Raw genomic sequence first — 21,455 nt, 5'->3', positions numbered from 1 at the left:
GGTGAGAGCACGTGGTGCGGAGACAGATTCTCGCCACGCCACTTGGTAGGAGCGACCAGTCAGGTAGGACGCAATCCAAGAGTGAGCCGCGCCGGAGATGCCCAGCTCGGAGAGGGTGGAGAGGAGGATCTGATGGTTCACAGTATCAAAGGCAGCAGACAGGTCTAGAAGGACAAGAGCAGAGGAGAGAGAGTTAGCTTTAGCAGTGCGGAGAGCCTCCGTGACACAGAGAAGAGCAGTCTCAGTTGAATGACCAGTCTTGAAACCTGACTGGTTTGGATCAAGAAGGTCATTCTGAGCGAGAGAGCAAGAGAGTTGGCTAAAGACGGCACGCTCAAGAGTTTTGGAGAGAAAAGAAAGAAGGGATACTGGTCTGTAGTTGTTGACATCAGAGGGATCGAGTGTTGGTTTTTTGAGAAGGGGTGCAACTCTTGCTCTCTTGAAGATGGAAGGGACATAGCCAGCGGTCAAGGATGAGTTGATGAGCGAGGTGAGGTAAGGGAGAAGGTCACCGGAGGTGGTCTGGAGAAGAGAGGAGGGGATAGGGTCAAGCGGGCAGGTTGTTGGGCGGCCGGCCGTCACAAGTCGCAAGATTTTATCTGGAGAGAGAGGGAAGAAGGAATCAAAGCATAGGGTAGGGGCAGTGTGAGCAGGACCATACGTGTCATTTGACTTAACAAATGAGGATCGGATGTCGTCAACCTTCTTTTCAAAATGGTTGACGAAGTCATCCACAGAGAGGGGGGGGATTCAGCAGGGAGGAGAAGGTGGCAAAGAGCTTCCTAGGGTTAGAGGCAGATGCTTGGAATTTAGAGTGGTAGAAAGTGGCTTTAGCAGCAGAAACGGATGAAGAAAATGTAGAGAGGAGGGAGTGAAAAGATGCCAGGTCCGCAGGGAGTCTAGTTTTCCTCCATTTCCGCTCGGCTGCCCGGAGCCCTGTTCTGTGAGCTCGCAATGAGTCATCAAGCCACGGAGCAGGAGGGTAGGACCGAGCCGGCCGGGAGGATAGGGGACATAGAGAGTCAAAGGATGCAGAAAGGGAGGAGAGGAGGGTTGAGGAGGCAGAATCAGGAGATTGGAGGGAGGAGGATTGAGCAGAGGGAAGAGATGATAGGATGGAAGAGGAGAGAGTAGCGGGAGAGAGAGAGCGAAGGTTGCGACGGCGCATTACCATCTGAGTAGGGGCAGAGTGAGTAGTGTTGGAGGAGAGCGAGAGAGAAAAGGATACAAAGTAGTGGTCGGAGACATGGAGGGGAGTTGCAGTGAGATTAGTAGAAGAACAGCATCTAGTAAAGATGAGGTCAAGCGTATTGCCTGGAAAGGAGGCAGAGAGAAATGAGTCAAAGGTAGACGTAGGGAGGTTGAAGTCACCCAGAACTGTGAGGGGTGAGCCATCCTCAGGAAAGGAACTTATCAAGGCGTCAAGCTCATTGATGAACTCTACAAGGGAACCTGGAGGGCGATAAATGACAAGGACGTTTCTTGTGTGCATGGCGATGGTGCAACTTTCTATATTTCAGCATCATGTAATGGTTTACCAAAAGGTGACTTGATTACATACAGCGAAACGTACCATATAGGTGGTTGCAGACAGATGGTAAAATAATAGATTGCTGCACAGTGCACACCTATCTTGATCAGTCTACACAACAATGACCTTCAATTAAAGGTAAATATTGAGACCTTTGGAACTGGCAACTTTAAACATGTAGATATTTTTGTGTCTTAAATTGTAGATTTGTCTTAATGCAAATGTACTCTTATGCCGGGAATGGGGTTTTTCATTTGCACCCAAATTCTCTAATGACCTTATTTTCATCATATTTATTTCTCATATCTCTACACAGGCAATACGTTAGTAGCTTTGATAACGTCATTTCCTTGCGACCGAAAGAGGTCCTACTTGTGCTTGCAGCCGTCGCACTTATGTTCAGCGTGTGTTGAATAGGTCAAACGACCTCTCGCTCTGTCAAAGATGTCTCGGTGCCTGAAATTGTTCAAATTCGCTTTGGGTTCATCTCAAAGGGCCAACTCCAGACTCCTGTGTTCTGGACGAGGATTGGGTAGTAGGACTGTCACGAGCACATTCAGTGAAGGTAAGCTGCTAGCCGGCTAGCTAACGGTAGCGAACTAGCTCATATAACTGCAGTGCATTAGCTAGCCTAACGGTACAGTACACAATATCACTCACTCTCATTATTCAACATGAACGTGTCGACGACTGGAATGCGGTGTTTATTGACAAATGTATCTAGCTAGCCATCCAACTATTTTTGTTTGAGCTAGCTAGCTCCTTTTGATATTTGGCATCTGGTGAATGAATGACATATGTGACCGGACCACTACATATACATATGGGGATAGTTGCCTGCCGGCCCTTAGCATGTACCGCAGCACCGACGACCAGTATCTTTACCAAGGAAATGTCCTTGGCCTAACCTACAACTATATTGTAAGCATTCATCCATGTTGCATCAGATAAATCCAAGGCAAGGACGTTCTAGAAAAGCTAACCATGACCACTGACACTCACTCAATGCATTTGAAAATTCAATATGATTATTGCATGACCTCACACCCCGCCTTCTATCTCCTCCTGTCCTGTCAACAGATGCTCATGTCAGGCAACAGCAGAAACAATGGTCCAGAACCGGCATGTGGAACCCCAGCCATCCAGGCCTTGGTCTGACCCAGTACTCCTACTACAGCACCAAGGAAGCAGAGAAAGTCACTCTGGAGGCAGACAAGGTTCTAGAAGCCGAGAAAGCTCCAGCAACAGAGAAGGTTCCAGAAGTACAGAATATTCTAGAGGCAGAGGAGAAAGCTCCCGAGGAAGAACCCCTGCACACAATCATCCAAGACACAGAGAATGTCCAAGGTGATGTTTTCTGACCTCAGACCTGTTGTTAGCTAACATTCTCAGTTTTGGGCTATAACAATTGAAACTTGAACATCACTAGCCATTGATTGTCATAGTATTATGCTTTGGTAACATTAATGGACACTGGATATTTTGATGTGTAGCCTATGATATACTGTAGTCCACATCCAGTTCCCTTAACTTCATTAGCTTAGCTTTGTATGCTAACAGTTTTCAATCTGATTTGTCCAGGCACCTTTTCCAAGCATGAGTTCCAGGCTGAGACCAAGAAACTCTTGGACATTGTGGCTAGATCTCTGTACTCAGAGAAGGAGGTGAGTGATGGTCTGACCCGTCACAGCAACTTGAGAACTCATTGAATGTATATCAATTACTAACTGATGGACCAGTGATAATATGCCTGCAGTATATAGCTAGGTGTTTTAGGAACATTTGGTGAAGATATTCTGTGTTTATAACCTTTTCCCTCTTGGCCCATTGCTCAGGTGTTCATCCGTGAGCTGATCTCCAACGGCAGCGACGCCCTGGAGAAGCTGCGCCACAAGCTGATAACGGGAGGGGGCGACACGGCCCCCATGGAGATCCACCTACAGACGGACCAGGCCAAGGGCACCTTCACCATCCAGGTACGCCCAAACCAGGACGAGGGAGTAGGGTGGCTATGGTGACTGGTAACATGGGGTCTTTTGAAATGCTTTTAAGAGTTTTTATTTTATTTTTTATCCTGTCTTTCTTAGAAATGTTTTAGTCATGAATCAACTTCAAATTCGAATTTGATCGACTTAAAATGCACATAATCACTGTTAGATCTTTCTATTCGTCATTTCAAAGTTCTGTATAGCACTAAATCAGTCTGCCACCTGGTGGATGAAAAGGAACTGCACAGTTATAAAACTTGCTGGTTGTAGTTCTGACTGCTGGCTTTAGTTCTGAAGATAGGGAGGAATGTACTACCAAACTGTCCTTTTCTCTTGGTGATGCTTAACATTAGAGTATTTCTGTCATTATCTTCCTCTTTTAGGACACCGGAGTTGGGATGAACCAAGAGGAGCTGGTGGCCAACCTGGGGACTATCGCTCGCTCTGGATCCAAGGTAAAAACCTAGTTCCCTTATCTTTGTTACAATTCTTACATTTCCACATTATCTGCATTCCCATTTTTTTAATGATTTAATTCCAATGACTTGAGGAAAATTCTACACTTTTTTTATAGGGCTGTGACAATACTAGTATCGCAAAAAAATTCCATGACAAAAATGAAAACTCTTTGGTCCTTTGAAAAACCTGCTGTATGTAAAATATTTAGTGATATAGCTTGGAAAATAATTTCATGTGACTCTGGATGACATCATAATGATGTTTGATTCCAACATTAGGGCTGTTTTCCTAAAGAAGTTAAATCAGCTTTGTGTATTGTTTCTTTACCACGCTACTAACGAGTATCGCGATACTGGTATCGTCCCGGCCCAATTTGTTTTTCATTATCAACAATCTCTCATTCAATTACAATTTCAGGGCCTCAGCTTTCCCATTTAATCAATTTGCTCACTTTTGTTGGTGTCTCTTTTCCATTAATTCACATATTTTAGCCCTGTTTCCTCTCTCTTTCTCTCCTCCATCCCTCCTTCCTAGGCATTCCTGGATTCCCTGCAGAGCCAGGCGGAGGCCAGCAGCTCCATCATTGGTCAGTTTGGCGTGGGCTTCTACTCTGCCTTCATGGTGGCTGACCGCGTGGACGTCTACTCCCAGTCAGCCGAGCCCGGCAGCCCCGGATACAAGTGGTCCTCTGATGGGTAAGAGCGGAGGGAGGGATGCAGAGGAGAGGAATTGATTAGAGCGAGAGAAGAGGAAGGGATGGTGAGAAAGAGGGGGATGGAGAGAGAGAAGAGATGGAGCAGGGAGGAGAGAGAGGTAGGTTGATGGATTGGGCGAGAAAAGGGAGTGATAGTGAGGTACGTCTTAGTAACACATTTGAATATGTTTGATGTAAAAGACTCAGACCACAGTGTGTAATCTCTGTGCTCCCCAGGTCTGGAGTGTTTGAGATAGCTGAGGCCAGTGGGGTCAGAACAGGCACTAAGATAGTGCTGCACCTCAAGGATGACTGCAAGGATTTCTCTGCTGAGGACAGAGTCAAAGGTATGGACCATATAAGACCCCTTTGATGACTGTACTATCTTTTATAGACATTCCACATACATAGTAGACATTCAACATGCGTAATCTTTTGTGTAAGATTAAGTGTAAGCGTTGGAGGCTTGCTGGTTGCCCAGTCAGGACTAACGGATGTCATATGTTGTTGCAGAGGTGGTGACCAAATACAGCAACTTTGTCAGTTTCCCCATCTTCCTGAACGGGCGACTAATCAACACTCTCCAGGTGAGTATCTGGCCCACTCTTCTGGTTCTATCAACTTCATACAGGGCTGAGATGGATCACAGCGATTGTTTTTCATTGGACCACTCTGATTGTGATGGCTTATTATGTCCTTCATGGGGCTGTTAGTAGGGATGAGTTAAATTGCTGGATTTATCAAGTAGTCGATTGAGGGCGTCCGCATCGATTCTAATAGAGGGAATCAACTTATCAGGGGGGGAACAAATTCAAGTGACACAAACTGATTGATACATTAATTGGCAGCTAATTTGTTCTGAAAAACTTGTTGGGCTGATCCCCAGTTATTAGTCCTATTTTATAGTGGAGTGTGTGTGTGTGCCTGCGTGTCCGTGTGCAGTGAGTGTGTGTGTACCTGCCTGCATGCTCTGTGTAACAGTGTATCATACGGTATATTAACCTCCCTCTCCCCAGGCCCTGTGGATGATGGAGCCTAAGTCGATCAGTGAGTGGCAGCATGAGGAGTTCTACCGCTACGTGGCTCAGTCGTACGACAAGCCCCGCTACACACTGCACTACCGCGCTGACGCCCCCGTCAACATCCGCTCCATCTTCTACGTCCCAGACGTGGTGAGGAAAGGCAGTGGGGTCAGAGGGGGGTAGAGGGGTAGGTGGCGTGGGGGGTAGGTGGGCACTGTGGCGTGGGGGGGTAGAGGGGTAGGTGGCGTGGGGGATAGGGGGCACTGTGGCGTGGGGGGGATAGAGGGGTAGGTGGCGTGGGGGGTAGGGGGCACTGTGGCGTTGGGGGTGGGGATAGAGGGGTAGGTGGCATGGTGGGGTGGGGGGTAGGGGGCACTGTGGCGTAGGTGGGGGATAGAGGGGTAGGTGGCGTGGGGGGTAGGGGGCACTGTGGCGTAGGTGGGGATAGAGGGGTAGCTGGCATGGTGGGGTGGGGGGTAGGGGGCACTAAGGGTGTGACTGGGGAGTGGAAGGGCTGGGGAGAGGGGAAAGGAGCAAAGATACTTGTTGAGGAACAGAGATAAACTAATAAGTGATGTTAAAGTAGATCTTTCTGAGGTCAAGGCTCTGTGACATAATAAACACCACAGCTGTTAATGTTGGATGTACCGGTATGTTCATGACTGTCTCTAGTATTACTGTGTGTGAGCAGAAGCCGTCCATGTTTGACGTGAGCAGAGAGATGGGCTCCAGCGTGGCTCTGTACAGCAGGAAGGTTCTCATCCAGACCAAGGCCACTGAAATCCTGCCCAAGTGGCTACGCTTCCTTAGAGGTCAGTCTTATTCAGTACCTCCTCAGCTGTGCCCATCTTAATCTGTCTCCCTTCATCTTTCCCCCCTCATCTGCCCTCTGGTGTGTGTTTCCTTGTCTGACTTCACTTTGTCTGTCTCTTTCCGGATCCTTTGTTGATTGTAAATGCTAGTGTTACAGTATAACAGTGTGTTTATGTATTTGTGTATACAGGTGTGGTGGACAGTGAGGATATCCCATTGAACCTGAGCAGAGAGCTGCTGCAGGAGAGCACCCTCATCAGGTGAGACTGGAGCCCTACAACACATCAGCTCTTTCCAGACGATGACACTCCAATTAGCTATTGCTAGTCTGTAGCACACATCACCCCTCTGTTCCATACAGCATCTTTCTACTCCTACTCCCTTACATCCATGGCTCTCTCACTCCCTTTGTTTTATTCTCTCTCATGCTCTCTGCCTCTTTCATGATTTCCATCCCTCCCTCTCTCTCTCTACAGGAAGCTGAGGGATGTGCTACAGCAGCGTATCATCAAGTTCCTGATGGACCAGAGTAAGAAGGAACCTGAGAAGTACGCCAAGTTCTTTGAGGACTACGGCCTGTTCATCAGGGAGGGTATCGTCACCACACAGGAGCAGGACGTCAGGGTGAGACTGGGGGGCTGGGATAGGGGAGAGCTGGGGTGGAGGAATGGAGGCGTAAAGTAGAAAAACATCTTGGTATGCATGTAGGTTGTTTTTGGTATTATCAGGTTTTTTGTGGAAGGGAGCAAGAGGGTTAAGAATCAGAAATGTGACACTCATTATCACTGTTTTCTGTCTTCTCTTCTCCTTTCTCTCTCTGTGTACAGGAGGACATCGGCAAGCTGTTGAGATTTGAGTCTTCGGCGCTACCCGCGGGCCAGCAGACCAACCTGATGGAGTACGGTTCCCGTATGAAGGCCGGGACACGTAACATCTACTACCTGTGTGCCCCAAACCGACACCTGGCTGAACACTCCCCCTACTTTGAGGCCATGAAGCAGAAAGACATGGAGGTGAGTTGTTTTCAGATAGCCTGCTACTGGGATCTGTTGGCTGTCTTGCTAACTCCTATGAGCATTGTCATGTCAAACAACGACCATAGATCTGGGACCAGGCTAGTTTTCAGATGGGAATATAAGACAGACGTGGGGGGAGGGGCATAGATGCCTCAGTTGTCTGTCACTTCATCAGTGGTGGGCAAGTTGTTTCACCATTACTCCCTCGAGTTGTTTCACCATTACTCCCTCGAGTTGTTTCACCATTACTCCCTCGAGTTGTTTCACCATTACTCCCTCGAGTTGTTTCACCATTACTCCCTCGAGTTGTTGTCAGTGTCTAACTTTTTCTTTGTCTCTCCAGGTGGTGTTCTGCTATGAACAGTTTGACGAGCTCACCCTCCTGCACCTCAGAGAGTTTGACAAGAAGAAGCTGATCTCTGTGGAAACAGACATTGTGGTGGACCACTACAAGGAGGAGAAGTACCAGGACAGCAAGCCAGGTAAGACCTCTCTCTCTCTCTCTCTCTCGTCCTGTGTCTCTGTCTCTGTGTTCGTTAGTTCTTCTGAGGGGGTAATCCTTAGTTTCACTTATGTCGCATTTTCATTGATGTCAATAACCAGGGTTCCATCCAACCTTTTGATGCCAGTAAAGTACTTGTGGGATAAAAAATGTCACGACAGGCCTGATGGAAACAGCTAATTTGTCGGTTAACTTTCCAAATGTCGACAAAACAAAATACGCTACACAAGTTGGGATACTTTAGGGCTCTGTCAAATTAATTATGCGAGAAATGGTGGTGGAAATTATTTTCTGCGCAAATATTGTGTGGTCCTCCACTACGACTCGGGAAAGCATGCAGTTTATTAGGCTACAGATTAAATAAATGATCATGAACTTCACAGGGTGGTGAAAGTGCAAGGTGATGAGCTTTCCAATAAATATCGAGGGTCTTATTCTGGTGACATGATGATCGATGCTTGGCTACAGTTTGACAATAATAGTCTCGCACTTTTGTCCATAATAATCTCATCATGTTGTAGGCTATACCTGCACTGTATCTGCAAGCTGTTGGTTAGAGCACACGTGCCAATACCAGAGTGGGCACGCTCGCTATGTAACAACATTTTTGAAAATGCGATGGAAACCCATTTAACTTGTATTTTTTTATTCGGTACATGGGAATTTAATAGCAAAGGGTATTTTTATGTGCACTATGTAATCACGCACAGCCTTTTATCCTCAAGTCAATTTGATGGAAACACATCTCTGGTGGGAAATGCACATATTGTTTTTATGCAGATTTTTGAATATTCGCATGAAAATCTGTCACTAATTGGATGGAAAACTAGCTAATGGGAGAATAAGTTAAATTTGCCCCTTAGCCTCCAACCACAGCCCCAGAGCTAATCTAGGAGTTAACCTAGCTTCTGACAGTAATATGAAGTACTCTAATACTGACTCCATGTTCTCTCCTGTGTCTATAGCCTCTGAGCGTCTGACAGAGGAGCAGGCAGAGGATCTGATCTCCTGGATGAGGAACAATCTGGGAAACAGAGTCACCAACATCAAGGTACTGCTACCCTACCATTACTATCTACACTAGTCACCAACATCAAGGTACTGCTACCCTACCATTACTATTTACACTAGTCACCAACATCAAGGTACTGCTACCCTACCATTACTATCTACACTAGTCACCAACATCAAGGTACTGCTACCCTACCATTACTATCTACACTAGTCACCAACATCAAGGTACTGCTACCCTACCATTACTATCTACACTAGTCACCAACATCAAGGTACTGCTACCCTACCATTACTATCTACACTAGTCACCAACATCAAGGTACTGCTACCCTACCATTACTATCTACACTAGTCACCAACATCAAGGTACTGCTACCTTACCATTACTATCTACACAAGTCACCATGATCACTATAACCCAATAGGAAACGGCCCAGAGCCTCGATCACTATAACACACCAACCCAATAGGGAACGGCCCAACACTATAATACAGGGTTTCCCAAACTTGGTCCTGAGGCTCCCCCTGGGTGCATGTTTTGGTTTTTGCCCTAGCACTACACAGCTGATTCAAATAATCTAAGCTTGATGATGAGTTGGTTATTTGAATCAGCTGTGGAGTCCTAGGGCAAAAACCAAAATGTGTACCCAGAGGGAGCCTCAGGACAGAGTTTGGGAAACCCTGCTATAACACACCAACCCAGTAGTTAACGACCCAGGGTCTCTTCATAGCCTCTTCAGAAGTCTTGTGTGACTGATTTTATCCAGTGTGTGTGTGTGTGTGTGTATACAGTGAGGGGGAAAAAAGTATTTGATCCCCTGCTGATTTTGTACGTTTGCCCACTGACAAAGACATGATCAGTCTATAATTTTAATGGTAGGTTTATTTGAACAGTGAGAGACAAAATAACAAAACAAAAATCCTGAAAAACGCATGTAAAAAATGTTATAAATTGATTTGCATTTTAATGAGGGAAATAAGTATTTCACCCCTCAGCAAAACATGACTTAGTACTTGGTGGCAAAACCCTTGTTGGCAATCAGAGGTCAGACGTTTCTTGTAGTTGGCCACCAGGTTTGCACACATCTCAGGAGGGATTTTGTCCCACTCCTCTTTGCAGATCTTCTCCAAGTCATTAAGGTTTCGAGCCTGACGTTTGGCAACTCGAACCTTCAGCTCCCTCCACAGATTTTCTATGGGATTAAGGTCTGGAGACTGGCTAGGCCACTCCAGGACCTTAATGTGCTTCTTCTTGAGCCACTCCTTTGTTGCCTTGGCCGTGTGTTTTGGGTCATTGTCATGCTGGAATACCCATCCATGACCCATTTTCAATGCCCTGGCTGAGGGAAGGAGGTTCTCACCCAAGATTTGACGGTACATGGCCCCGTCCATCGTCCCTTTGATGCGGTGAAGTTGTCCTGTCCCCTTAGCAGAAAAACACCCCCAAAGCATAATGTTTCCACCTCCATGTTTGATGGTGGGGATGGTGTTCTTGGGGTCATAGGCAGCATTCCTCTTCCTCCAAACACGGCGAGTTGTGTTGATGCCAAAGAGCTCCATTTTGGTCTCATCTGACCACAACACTTTCACCCAGTTCTCCTCTGAATCATTCAGATGTTCATTGGCAAACTTCAGACGGGCATGTATATGTGCTTTCTTGAGCAGGGGGACCTTGCGGGCGCTGCAGGATTTCAGTCCTTCACTGCATAGTGTGTTACCAATTGTTTTCTTGGTGACTATGGTCCCAGCTGCCTTGAGATCATTGACAAGATCCTCCCGTGTAGTTCTGGGCTGATTCCTCACCGTTCTCATGATCATTGCAACTCCACGAGGTGAGATCTTGCATGGAGCCCCAGGCCGAGGGAGATTGACAGTTCTTTTGTGTTTCTTCCATTTGCGAATAATCGCACCAACTGTTGTCACCTTCTCACCAAGCTGCTTGGCGATGGTCTTTGTAGCCCATTCCAGCCTTGTGTAGGTCTACAATCTTGTCCCTGACATCCTTGGAGAGCTCTTTGGTCTTGGCCATGGTGGAGAGTTTGGAATCTGATTGATTGATTGCTTCTGTGGACAGGTGTCTTTTATACAGGTAACAAGCTGAGTTTAGGAGCACTCCCTTTAAGAGTGTGCTCCTAATCTCAGCTTGTTACCTGTATAAAAGACACCTGGGAGCCAGAAATCTTTCTGATTGAGAGGGGGTCAAATACTTATTTCCCTCATTAAAATGCAAATCAATTTATAACATTTTTGTCATGCGTTTTTCTGGATTTTTTTGTTGTTATTCTGTCTCTCACTGTTCAAATAAACCTACCATTAAAATTATAGACTGATCATTTCTTTGTCAGTGGGCAAACGTACAAAATCAGCAGGGGATCAAATACTTTTTTCCCCTCACTGTACATACATACATACATACATACATACATACATACATACATACAGTAACTACTGGCTAACTGGACTTTGGTGCTGTATGTAAGAATCAGTGAATTTGTAAGGTGTCCAGTAACTGACGCATCTCAGGTCTACGGAGTAGGTGAATAACTGATTGACTGACTGATTGACGCTCATTCTTCACCTTTGACCTCCAGGTGACCCCTCGTCTGGACACCCACCCGGCCATGATCACGGTGCTGGAGATGGGCGCCGCACGCCACTTTCTGCGTACTCAGCAGATGGCCCGCAGTACCGAGGAGAGGGCCCAGATGCTGCAGCCCACCCTGGAGATCAACGCTGGGTACGAGAGGGAGAGTGGAGGGATGGAGGGGAGAGGGATCTCTAAATCGAGGCGTTTTATGTCCAAATCCATAATAGTTTCATTTGTCACATGCACAAGTACAGTGAAATGCTTAACTTGCAAGCCCTTCCCAACAATGCAGTATTCAATATCACAGTAGTATTGTGTTGATTTGTGTTTGTGTCTCCTGCTCTCCCTTTCCTCTATAGTCATGACCTCATCAAGAAGATGCACTCACTGAAGGAGTCCGACTCTGCACTCGCACAACTGCTGCTGGAGCAGGTAGAGTATACTCTCTTTGATCATAACGTGGACCTCTGGTCTTATTCCAGTTGTCAGTTTCACTCTTGTTGGTACCAGTTGCCAGTTTCACTCTTATTCGTACCAGTTGTCAGTTTCACTCTTATTTGTACCAGTTGTCAGTTTCATGCAGGCCTGTCATGCTCCATATCCTCCAGATCTACGACAATGCCATGATCGCAGCGGGCCTCAACGACGACCCCCGACCCATGATCGCCCGCCTCAACGACCTGCTGACCAGAGCGCTGGAGAAACACTGAGACAAGATGTCAGTTCCTGTCATGGCCATCACCTGTAGGGCCTACAGACACTACAGTCGCTGCCTGGTTTAACTCTCCATCGCCCCAACCAACCATCCTATTGGTCAGGTCACTGTAGGCCCTACATAGACATGTGACCATGTGATACTGAAGCTACTAGCCCCATCAACAACCCACTGCTCTGGTGGCCTTTCCACATTCAGGCCTGCCCATCTATACCCCAGAAAAGTCCCTTCAATACAAACAGACTGTCCAAGGAGAGCAGGGAGTCTTTGGCCTGCTCAGAGACAAAATGGAGAAGATGGACACGGCTCAAGCTGTGGATTTCTGTTGCTCGGGCTCTCCAGCATTTTCTATGTGTTTGTCCGTTTTTATTCATGTTGTGTGTGCTGACAGAGATGTGACGGTTTTGACTGAAGATATTTACAAGACTGTGCCATAAGTAAAGTGGAAACCCCATATCGGGGCCACCCATACACAAAAAAATGTATGCACGCACGACTGTAAGTCGCTTTGGATAAAAGCGTCTGCTAAATGGCATATTATTATATCTGAAGAATGGGTTAGTGCTTTGTAAAGGAAGTCTTATTGACATTGGGACTGGTGTAATAATTGTACACATTTCCATGACATGCATACTTCCTAGATGACAGTTCAATACAATTGTTACTGTTGGCCCTCTTTTTTCATATTTTAGTTTTTGTCATCTTGATTTGGGTTTCTTGTTTTTTTGTATAGTTTTTTAAAAAACTTTTTAATTTAAAGTGATATTTTCCTCCAACTATTCCTCAGATATGATGGTTGCAATCACAATACTTGAGCCATAGATTCCTGTCCTTCAGAGAAGAATATTGAAACTGACTAAAGACTCATTTTACGATTAGATGTGTTGCTGTGAGAAATGTGTACAAGATTGTATATTACCATCTGTATGTGGAATTTGACAAATGTCTTAATTCAGTGCTCAAGTTACCATACAATTATTTTTGTGCCTGTTAACAATGGCTGACATTTAAGAATTAGTGCTTCTAATACCCAGATTGTAAAGTATGTTACTGATGTATTATGAATAAAACACATTTACTGAACCCTGTGGATTGGCCTCTAGAGACCTGTTTATACCTGGTTGTAACGTGTGTCCTGATCTTGTCCACCTCTGGAGGTAGTAGTCTGGGACACATTCTATCTGGATGTCTCATGTAAACATCTGGATTATGCAACCCTTTAAAACCGTGATTCAATCCGATCCGTATATTAGATTTTAAAAGAATCATCCAGCGATCATACACTGTTTACCAGGGGCAGGGCTACCGACGTAAAGGCTAATCCGAAAATGGTGCTGGTGTAGGCTAAAACTGGCAAGTATAAGGATATTGTTATCCACGTCGGCACCAACGATGTTAGGATGAAACGGTCAGAGGTCACCAAGCGCTACATAGCTTCAGTTTGTAAATTAGCTAGAAAGATGTCGGCATCGAGTAATTGATTCTGGCCTCCTCCCAGTTAGGGGGAGTGATGAGCTCTACAGCAGTCTCAACTCAATTGCTGGTTGAAACTGTTTTCTGCCCCTCCCAAAATATAGAATTTGTAGATAGTTCGCCCTCTTTCTGGGACTCACCCACAAACAGGACCAAGCCTGGCCTGATGAGGAGTTACTGACTCCATCCTAGCTGGAGGGGTGCTCTCATCTTATCTAGCAACATAGACAGGGCTCTAACTCCTCTAGCTCCACAATGAGATGGGGTGCAGGCCAGGCAGCAGGCTGCTAGCCAGCCTGCCAGTTTAGTGGAGTCTGCCACTAGCACAGTCAGTGTAGTTAGCTCAGCTATCCCCATTGAGACAGTGTCTGTGCCTCGATCTAGGTTGAGCAAAACTAAACATGGCGGTGTTCGCTTTAGCAATCTCACTGGAATAAAGGCCACCTCCATTCCTGTCATTATTGAAAGAGAGAGTTTTTTGTTGTTGTGATATCTCACATCTCAAAACTGTGCTACTTGATGTTAGATCCCTCACTTCCAAGGCAGTCATAATCAATGAACTAATCAATGAATTTACTGTGTTAAATGAGGCCTGTTGCTAACATTTACGACAGCAAATTTCAATTGACTGCGTTTTCATCTTTTGCGCTTCTAGTCATGAAATCTATGGAGCCTACTCAATCACTTTTTATAACTACTGTTTACAGGCCTCCTTGGCCGTATACAGCGTTCCTCACCGAGTTCCCTGAATTCCCATCGGACCTTGTAATCATGGCAGACAATATTCCCATTTTTTGTGACTTGAATATTCACATGGAAAAGTCCACAGACCCACTCCAAAAGGCTTTCGGAGCCATCATCGGCTCAGTGGGTTTTGTCCAACATGTCTCCGGACCTACTCATTGCCACAGTCATACCCTGGATCTAGTTTTGTCTCGTGGAATAAATATTGTGGATCTAAATGTTTTTCTTCATAATCCTGGACTATCAGACCACCATTTTATTACGTTTGCAATCGCGACAAATAATATGCTCAAACCCCAACCAAGGATCATCAACAGCCGTGCAATAAATTATCGGGACAACCCAAAGATTTCTAGATGCCCTTCCAGACTCCCTGCACCTACCCAAGGACGTCGGGGTACAAAAAGTCGGTTAGCCACCTATCTGAGGATCTAAATGTAATCTTGCGTAATACCCAAGATGCAGTCACCACCCCCAAAACCAAGTGCAGTCACCCCCCCAAAAAAAATATACATTTGTCACAATAAATTTTCTCCCTGGTACACAGAAAATACCCGAGTCCTGAAACAAGCTTCCAGACAATTGGAACGGAAATGGCGCTCCACCAAACTGGAATTCTTCCGACTAGCTTGGAAAGACAGTACGGTGCAATATCGAAGAGCCCTCACTGCTGCTCGATCATCCTATTTCTCCAACCTAATTGAGGAGAATAAGAACAATCCTACAAGTATTTTTGATAGGATGGCTTTCACTTCAGCAGTGATGAATTCATGAAGTTCTTCGATGAAAAGATCATGATCATTAGAAAGCAAATTACAGACTCAAATCAAATCAAATGTTATTTGTCACATGCGCCGAATACAACAAGTGTAGACAACCTTGCAGTGAAATGTTTACTTACAAGCTCTTAACCAACAATGCAGTTTTAAGAAAGAATACCCCCCCCCAAAAAAAATAACACAAAAAATACAATGGTGCAGCTGCAGAACCTTGCAAAATATTTTCAGTCTCCTTGGGGGGAATAGGTTTTGTCGTGCCCTCTTCACGACTGTCTTGGTGTGCTTGGATCATGTTAGTTTGTTGGTGATGTGGACACGAAGGAACTTGAAGCTCTCATCCTGCTCCACTACAGCCCTGTCAATGAGAATGGGGGTGTGCTCAGTCCTCTTCTTTTTCCTGTAGTCCACAATCCTCTCATTTTCATTTTAATTATTTAGCAGACGCTCTTATCCAGAGCGACTTACAGTTAGTACACATATATTTTTTTTCATACTGGTCCCCTGTGGGAATTGAACCCACAACCATGCTCTATCAACTGAGCTACATCCCTGCCGACCATTCCCTCCCCTACCCTGGACAACGCTAGGCCAATTGTGCGCTGCCCATGAGTCTCCCGGTCGCGGCCGGCTGCGACAGAGCCTGGATTCGAACCAGGATCACTAGTGGCACAGCTAGCACTAGCGATGCAGTGCCTTAGACCACTGCGCCACTCAGGAGAGCACTCTCCTTTGTCTTGATCACGTTGAGGGAGAGGTCTCTGACCTCCTCCCTATAGGCTGTCTTGTCGTTGTCAGTGATCAGGCCTACCACTGTTGTGTCATTGGCAAACTTAATGATGGTGTTGGAGTCGTGCCTGGCCATGCAGTCATGAGTGAACAGGGAGTACAGGAGGGGACTGAGCACGCACACCTGAGGGACTGTTGAGGATCAGCGTGGTGGATGTGTTGTTACCTACCCTTACCACCTGGGGGCGGCCCGTCAGGAAGTCCAGAATCCAGTTGCAGAGGGAGGTGTTTAGTACCAGGGTCCTTAGCTTAGTGATGAGCTTTGAGGGCACTATGGTGTTGAACGCTGAGCTGTAGTCAATGAATAGCATTCTCACATAGGTGTTCCTTTTGTCCAGGTGGGAAAGGGCAGTATGGAGTGCAATAGAGATTGCATCATCTGTGGATCTGTTGGGGCGGTATGCAAATTGGAGTGGGTCTAGGATTTCTGGGATAATGGTGTTGATGTGAGCCATGACCAGCCTTTCAAAGCACTTCATGGCTACAGACGTCAGTGCTACGGGTCGGTAGTCATTTAGGCAGGTTACCTTAGTGTTCTTGGGCACAGGGACTATGGTGGTCTGCTTAAAACATGTTGGTATTACAGACTCAGACAGGGAGAGGTTGAAAATGTCAGTGAAGACACTTGCCAGTTGGTCAGCGCATGCTCGGAGTACACGTCCTGGTAAACTGCCCTGCGGCCTTGTGAATGTTGACCTGTTTAAAGGTCTTACTCACATCGGCTACGGAGAGCATGATCACACAGTTGTCTGGAACAGCTGATGCTCTCATGCATTTTCAGTGTTACTTGCCTCGAAGCGAGCATAGAAGTAATTTAGCTTTAGTTTGCAAGCCCTGCCACATCCGACGAGCGTCGGAGCCGGTGTACTACGATTCGATCTTAGTCCTGTATTGACGCTTTGCCTGTTTGATGGTTCGTCGGAGGGCCTAGTGGGATTTCATATAAGCTTCCGGGTTAGAGTCCCGCTTCTTGAAAGTGGCAGCTCTACCCTTTAGCTCAGTGCGGATGTTGCCTGTAATCCATGGCTTCTGGTTGTGGTATGTTCGTACAGTCAGTGTGGGGACGACATCATCGATTCACTTTTGATGAAGCCAGTGACTGATGTGGTGTACTCCTCAATGCCATTGGAAGAATCCCGGAACATATTCCAGTCTGTGTTAGCAAAACAGTCCTGTAGCTTAGCATCTGCGTCATCTGACCACTTTTCTATTGACCGAGTCACTGGTGCTTCCTGCTTTAGTTTTTGCTTGTAAGCAGGAATCAGGAGGATATAATTATGGTCAGATTTTCCAAATGGAGGGCGGCGAGGGAGAGCTTTGTACGCGTCTCTGTGTGTGGAGTAAAGGTGGTCTAGAGTTTGGTTTCCCTCTGGTTGCACATTTAACACGCTGGTAGAAATGAGGTAAAACAGATTTAAATGTCCCTGCATTGAAGTCCACGGCCACTAGGAGCGCTGCCTCTGGATGAGCATTTTCCTGTTTGCTTATGGCCGTATAAAGTTCATTGAGTGCGGTCTTTGAATCTGCGTATTTCTCCAAAGCTCAGTTGTCCTGAGTCTGCACAGAACTGCCAGGACCTAGGATTAATGGAGACACTCAAGTTTATTTATTCTCCATCTCTTGACACATTCATGAAAATAGACATGGCCTCTAAACCCTCAAGCTGCATACTGGACCCTATTCCAACTAAACTACTGAAAGAGCTACTTCCTGTGCTTGGCCCTCCTATGTTGAACATAATAAATGGCTCCCTATCCACTGGATGTGTACCAAACTCACTAAAAGTGGCAGTAATAAAGCCTCTCTTGAAAAAGCCTAACCTTGACACGGAAAATGTAAAAAACAATTGGCCTATATTGAATCTCCCATTCCTCTAAAGATTTTTGGATAAATCTGTTGCGTAGCAACTCACTGCCTTCCTGAAGACAAAAAATGTATACGAAACGCTTCAGTCTGGTTTTAGACCCCATCATAGCACTGAGACTGCACTCGTGAAGGTGGTAAATGACCTTTTAATGGCGTCAGACCAAGGCTCTGCATCTGTCTTCGTGCTCCTAGACCTTAGTGCTGCTTTTGACACCATCAATCACCACATTATTTTGGAGAGATTGGAAACCCTAATTGGTCTACACGGACATGTTCTTGCCTGGTTTAGATCTTGTCTGTCGGAAAGATATCAGTTCGTCTCTGTGGATCTCTGACAAATCAATTGTGCGTTTCTCAAGGTTCCATTTTAGGACCACTATTGTTTTCACTATATATTCTACCTCTTGGTGATGTCATTTGGAAACACAATGTCAACTTTTACTGCTATGCGGACAACACACAGCTGTATATTTTGATGAAACATGGTGAAGCCCCAAAATTACCTACCCTGGAAGCCTGTGTTTCAGACATAAGGAAGTGGATGGTGGCACATTTTTTACTTTTAAACTCAGACAAAACAGAGATGCTAGTTCTAGGTCCCAAGCCTGCTGTTGGATCTGACAATGAATCTTGATGGTTGTACAGTTGTCTCAAATAAAACTGTGAAGGACCTCTGTGTTACTCTGGACACTGATCTCTCTTTTGACGAACATATCAAGAATATTTCAAGGACAGCTTTTTTCCGTCTTCGTAACATTTGAAAAAAATCAGAAACGTTTTTCCCAAAAATGATGCAGAAAAACTAATCCATGGTTTTGTCACTTCTAGATTAAACTACTGCAATGCTCTACTCTCCGGCTACCCGGATAAAGCACTATATAAACTTCAGTTAGTGCTAAACACGGCTGCTAGAATCTTGACAAGAACCAAACAATTTGATCATATTACTCCAGTGCTAGCCTCTGGCTTCCTGTTAAGTCTAGGGATGATTTCAAGGTTTTACTGGTGACCTACAAAGCATTACATGGGCTGGCTCCTACCTATCTCTCCGATTTGGTCCTGCCGTACATACCTACACGTACGCAGGCCTCCTTATTGTCCCTAGAATGGCCTGTTGATATCCCTCTAGTGGTGTGGGGGCTGTGCTTTGGAAAAGTGGGTGGGGTTATATCCTGCCTGGTTGGCCTTGTCCGGGGGTATCGTCGGACGGGGCCACAGTGTCCCCCGACCCACCCCTGTCTCAGCCTCCAGTATCTATGCTGCAATAGTCTATGTGCCTGGGGGCCTCCAGTATCTATGCTGCAATAGTCTATGTGCCTGGGGGCTAGGTCAGTCTGTTATATCTGGTGTAATTCTCCTGTCTTATCTGGTGTCCTGTGTGAATTTAAGTATGCTCCCTCTAATTCTCTCTCTCTCTGTGATATCTGCTGATGTAAAAAGGGCTTTATAAATACATTTGATTGATTGATTATAGCACGCTTGACATTTTAAAGGTAATTTCTGATTTGAGCCGCCATCTGCAGAGATTACTGTAAATGCGATATCCGTGGACGTAGGGGAAAATGCCTTTAAAAGCTGCGTTGTTGGCTGTCCAGCCCGCTGCTCTATGGAGTGAATGTATCTAAAAATAGAAATCTCTCAAATAAGAGGGACCAGATAGTGATGGGATCACATAATGAAAACCACATGTTAATGCAAGGTGTAACCAGGGCTATAAATATAATTTTTTTGAGACAGTGCTTTGGCAAGATTAGAACCTGCAACCTTCTGGTTTCTATTCCATTGCCTAGTCAATTGCGCCAGCAGGGTGGGGAGTACACCTCTGTTTTGTCACATATTTAAAGCTGTTCAAAGTTAGAAAGGAAGTACACTGAACAAAAATATCAACGCAACATGTAAAGTGTTGGTCCCATGTTTCACGTGCTGAAATAAAAAATCCCAGAAATGTTCCATACACACAAAAAGCGTATTTCTCTCAGATGTTGTGCACAAATTTGTTTACATCCCTATTAGTAAGCATTTCGCCTTTTCCAAGATAATCCATCCACCTGACAGGTGTGGCATATCAATAAGCTGATTAAACAGCATGATCATTACACAGGTGCACCTTGAGCTGGGGACAATAAAAGGCCACTTTAAAAAGTGCCGTTTTGTCACACAACACAATACCACAGATGTCTCAAGTTTTGAAGGAGCGTGCAATTGGCATGCTGACTGCAGGAAGGTCCACCAGAGCTGTTTTCAGATAATTAAATGTTAATTTCTGCTGAGCCATATTTCTGTCTGTAATAAAGCCCTTTTGTGGGGAAAAACTCATTCTGATTGGCTGGACCTGGCTCCCCAGTGGGTGGGCCTAGCTGCCAAGTGCCCACCCATGGCTGCACCCCTGCCCAGTTATGTGAAATCTATAGATTAGGGCTTAATGAATGTATTTAAATTGACTGATTTTCCTATATGAACTGTAACTCAGTCAAATCGTTGAAATTGTTGCATGTTGCGTTTAGAAATGTGACTAGTTAAGAATGTTGGGTAGAGTTGGAAAACAAGTCGCTACCAGGATTTGAACTGGGAACATTACGAGTCGCAACTTGCATTTAACATCCTCCATCCACCTCAAACCTACCTTTTTAAAAGCGTTTATTTTATTGGACCCTCACCTGTAAACTGGTCATGGCTAGAAGGGGTCCAGCTTTTGTCAGAATTGACCTGTCGTAGTAGGTTTAGGTGAATTAGGTTAAGAAAAGGGTTAGGGTTAGCTGAAATGCAAAAAATAAACGTTTGACAAAAGCTGGATCCCATCTAGACATGACCCTGTAAACTCCATCCACTGACATGCCACTCTACGCTCTGCCCACTGAGCTTTCATCCAACCAATCACATTAGGTCTACCTTTGAGGTGGAGCTTCCCTGAGAACAAAATTGAGGCCAGGGCCACATTCAGTTGCCAAACGTTGTCGAACGTTGCAGATAGAAAACCATTTATTTAGCTGATGTGATTCCTTAATCTACATGTCAGAGAGGCATGTTTGTTCTACATAGCCCATTTATATATGAACGTTCCAAAACGTTGGGTCCTGCTGAACGTGACCCATGATTCTTGTCGGCTTTCTATTGTCTAGTGCTGCTCTATAATGCGCCTAGTATTGAATCCTGGCCTGAATGAGGAAAACTCCTGAGCAGAATTCCAAGGCTCTTTCTCAATTATTCTTTCCTCAATTCCATGTGTCCTCTCTCCTCGCCTCATTTAACACCCTCCAACCTCTCTCCCTGACCCTCCATCCACCTCCATCCTATCCCCCTGACCCTCCAGCCTCTCTCCCTGACCCTCCAAGCTCCTGACCCTCCAAGCTCCCTCCCTGACCCTCCATCTTCCTCCAACCTCCCTGCCAGCCTTTATTTTATTTAACTCTCACCTGTAAACTCCACCCACTGACGTGTCACTAAGCTCTTCCCACTAAGCTTTCAT

At 45.6% G+C, this 21,455-nt stretch overlaps 1 protein-coding gene across 1 annotated transcript; it reads left to right on the top strand.

Annotated features, from left to right (window-relative positions):
• The first annotated feature begins 1,892 nt into the window (after positions 1 to 1,892).
• LOC121568738 (heat shock protein 75 kDa, mitochondrial) lies at positions 1,893 to 13,431 on the top strand. The gene is made up of 18 exons (XM_045214660.1): positions 1,893 to 2,096; positions 2,612 to 2,878; positions 3,113 to 3,195; positions 3,367 to 3,507; positions 3,903 to 3,974; positions 4,513 to 4,673; positions 4,910 to 5,019; positions 5,186 to 5,259; positions 5,689 to 5,844; positions 6,386 to 6,506; positions 6,698 to 6,767; positions 6,984 to 7,131; positions 7,335 to 7,520; positions 7,867 to 8,005; positions 8,991 to 9,076; positions 11,631 to 11,776; positions 11,986 to 12,058; positions 12,235 to 13,431. Exons 1-18 carry the CDS (start codon positions 1,976 to 1,978, stop codon positions 12,334 to 12,336), a joined length of 2,256 nt encoding a protein of 751 aa, XP_045070595.1. The 5' UTR covers positions 1,893 to 1,975; the 3' UTR covers positions 12,337 to 13,431.
• The last annotated feature ends 8,024 nt before the right edge of the window (positions 13,432 to 21,455 follow it).

The sequence above is a fragment of the Coregonus clupeaformis genome, unplaced genomic scaffold (genome assembly GCF_020615455.1).
Source record: "Coregonus clupeaformis isolate EN_2021a unplaced genomic scaffold, ASM2061545v1 scaf0293, whole genome shotgun sequence".
Classification (NCBI taxonomy): Eukaryota; Metazoa; Chordata; class Actinopteri; order Salmoniformes; family Salmonidae; genus Coregonus; species Coregonus clupeaformis.
This window is presented reverse-complemented; position numbering and strand designations above follow the sequence as displayed.

Coding starts and splice junctions, on each gene's coding strand:
- LOC121568738 (XM_045214660.1), top strand. CDS start 1,976: ATGTCTCGGTGCCTGAAATTGTTCAAATTCGCTTTGGGTTCATCTCAA. Junction 7,132..7,334: donor CACAGGAGCAGGACGTCAGG/GTGAGACTGGGG, acceptor CTCTGTGTACAG/GAGGACATCGGCAAGCTGTT. Junction 12,059..12,234: donor CACAACTGCTGCTGGAGCAG/GTAGAGTATACT, acceptor CATATCCTCCAG/ATCTACGACAATGCCATGAT.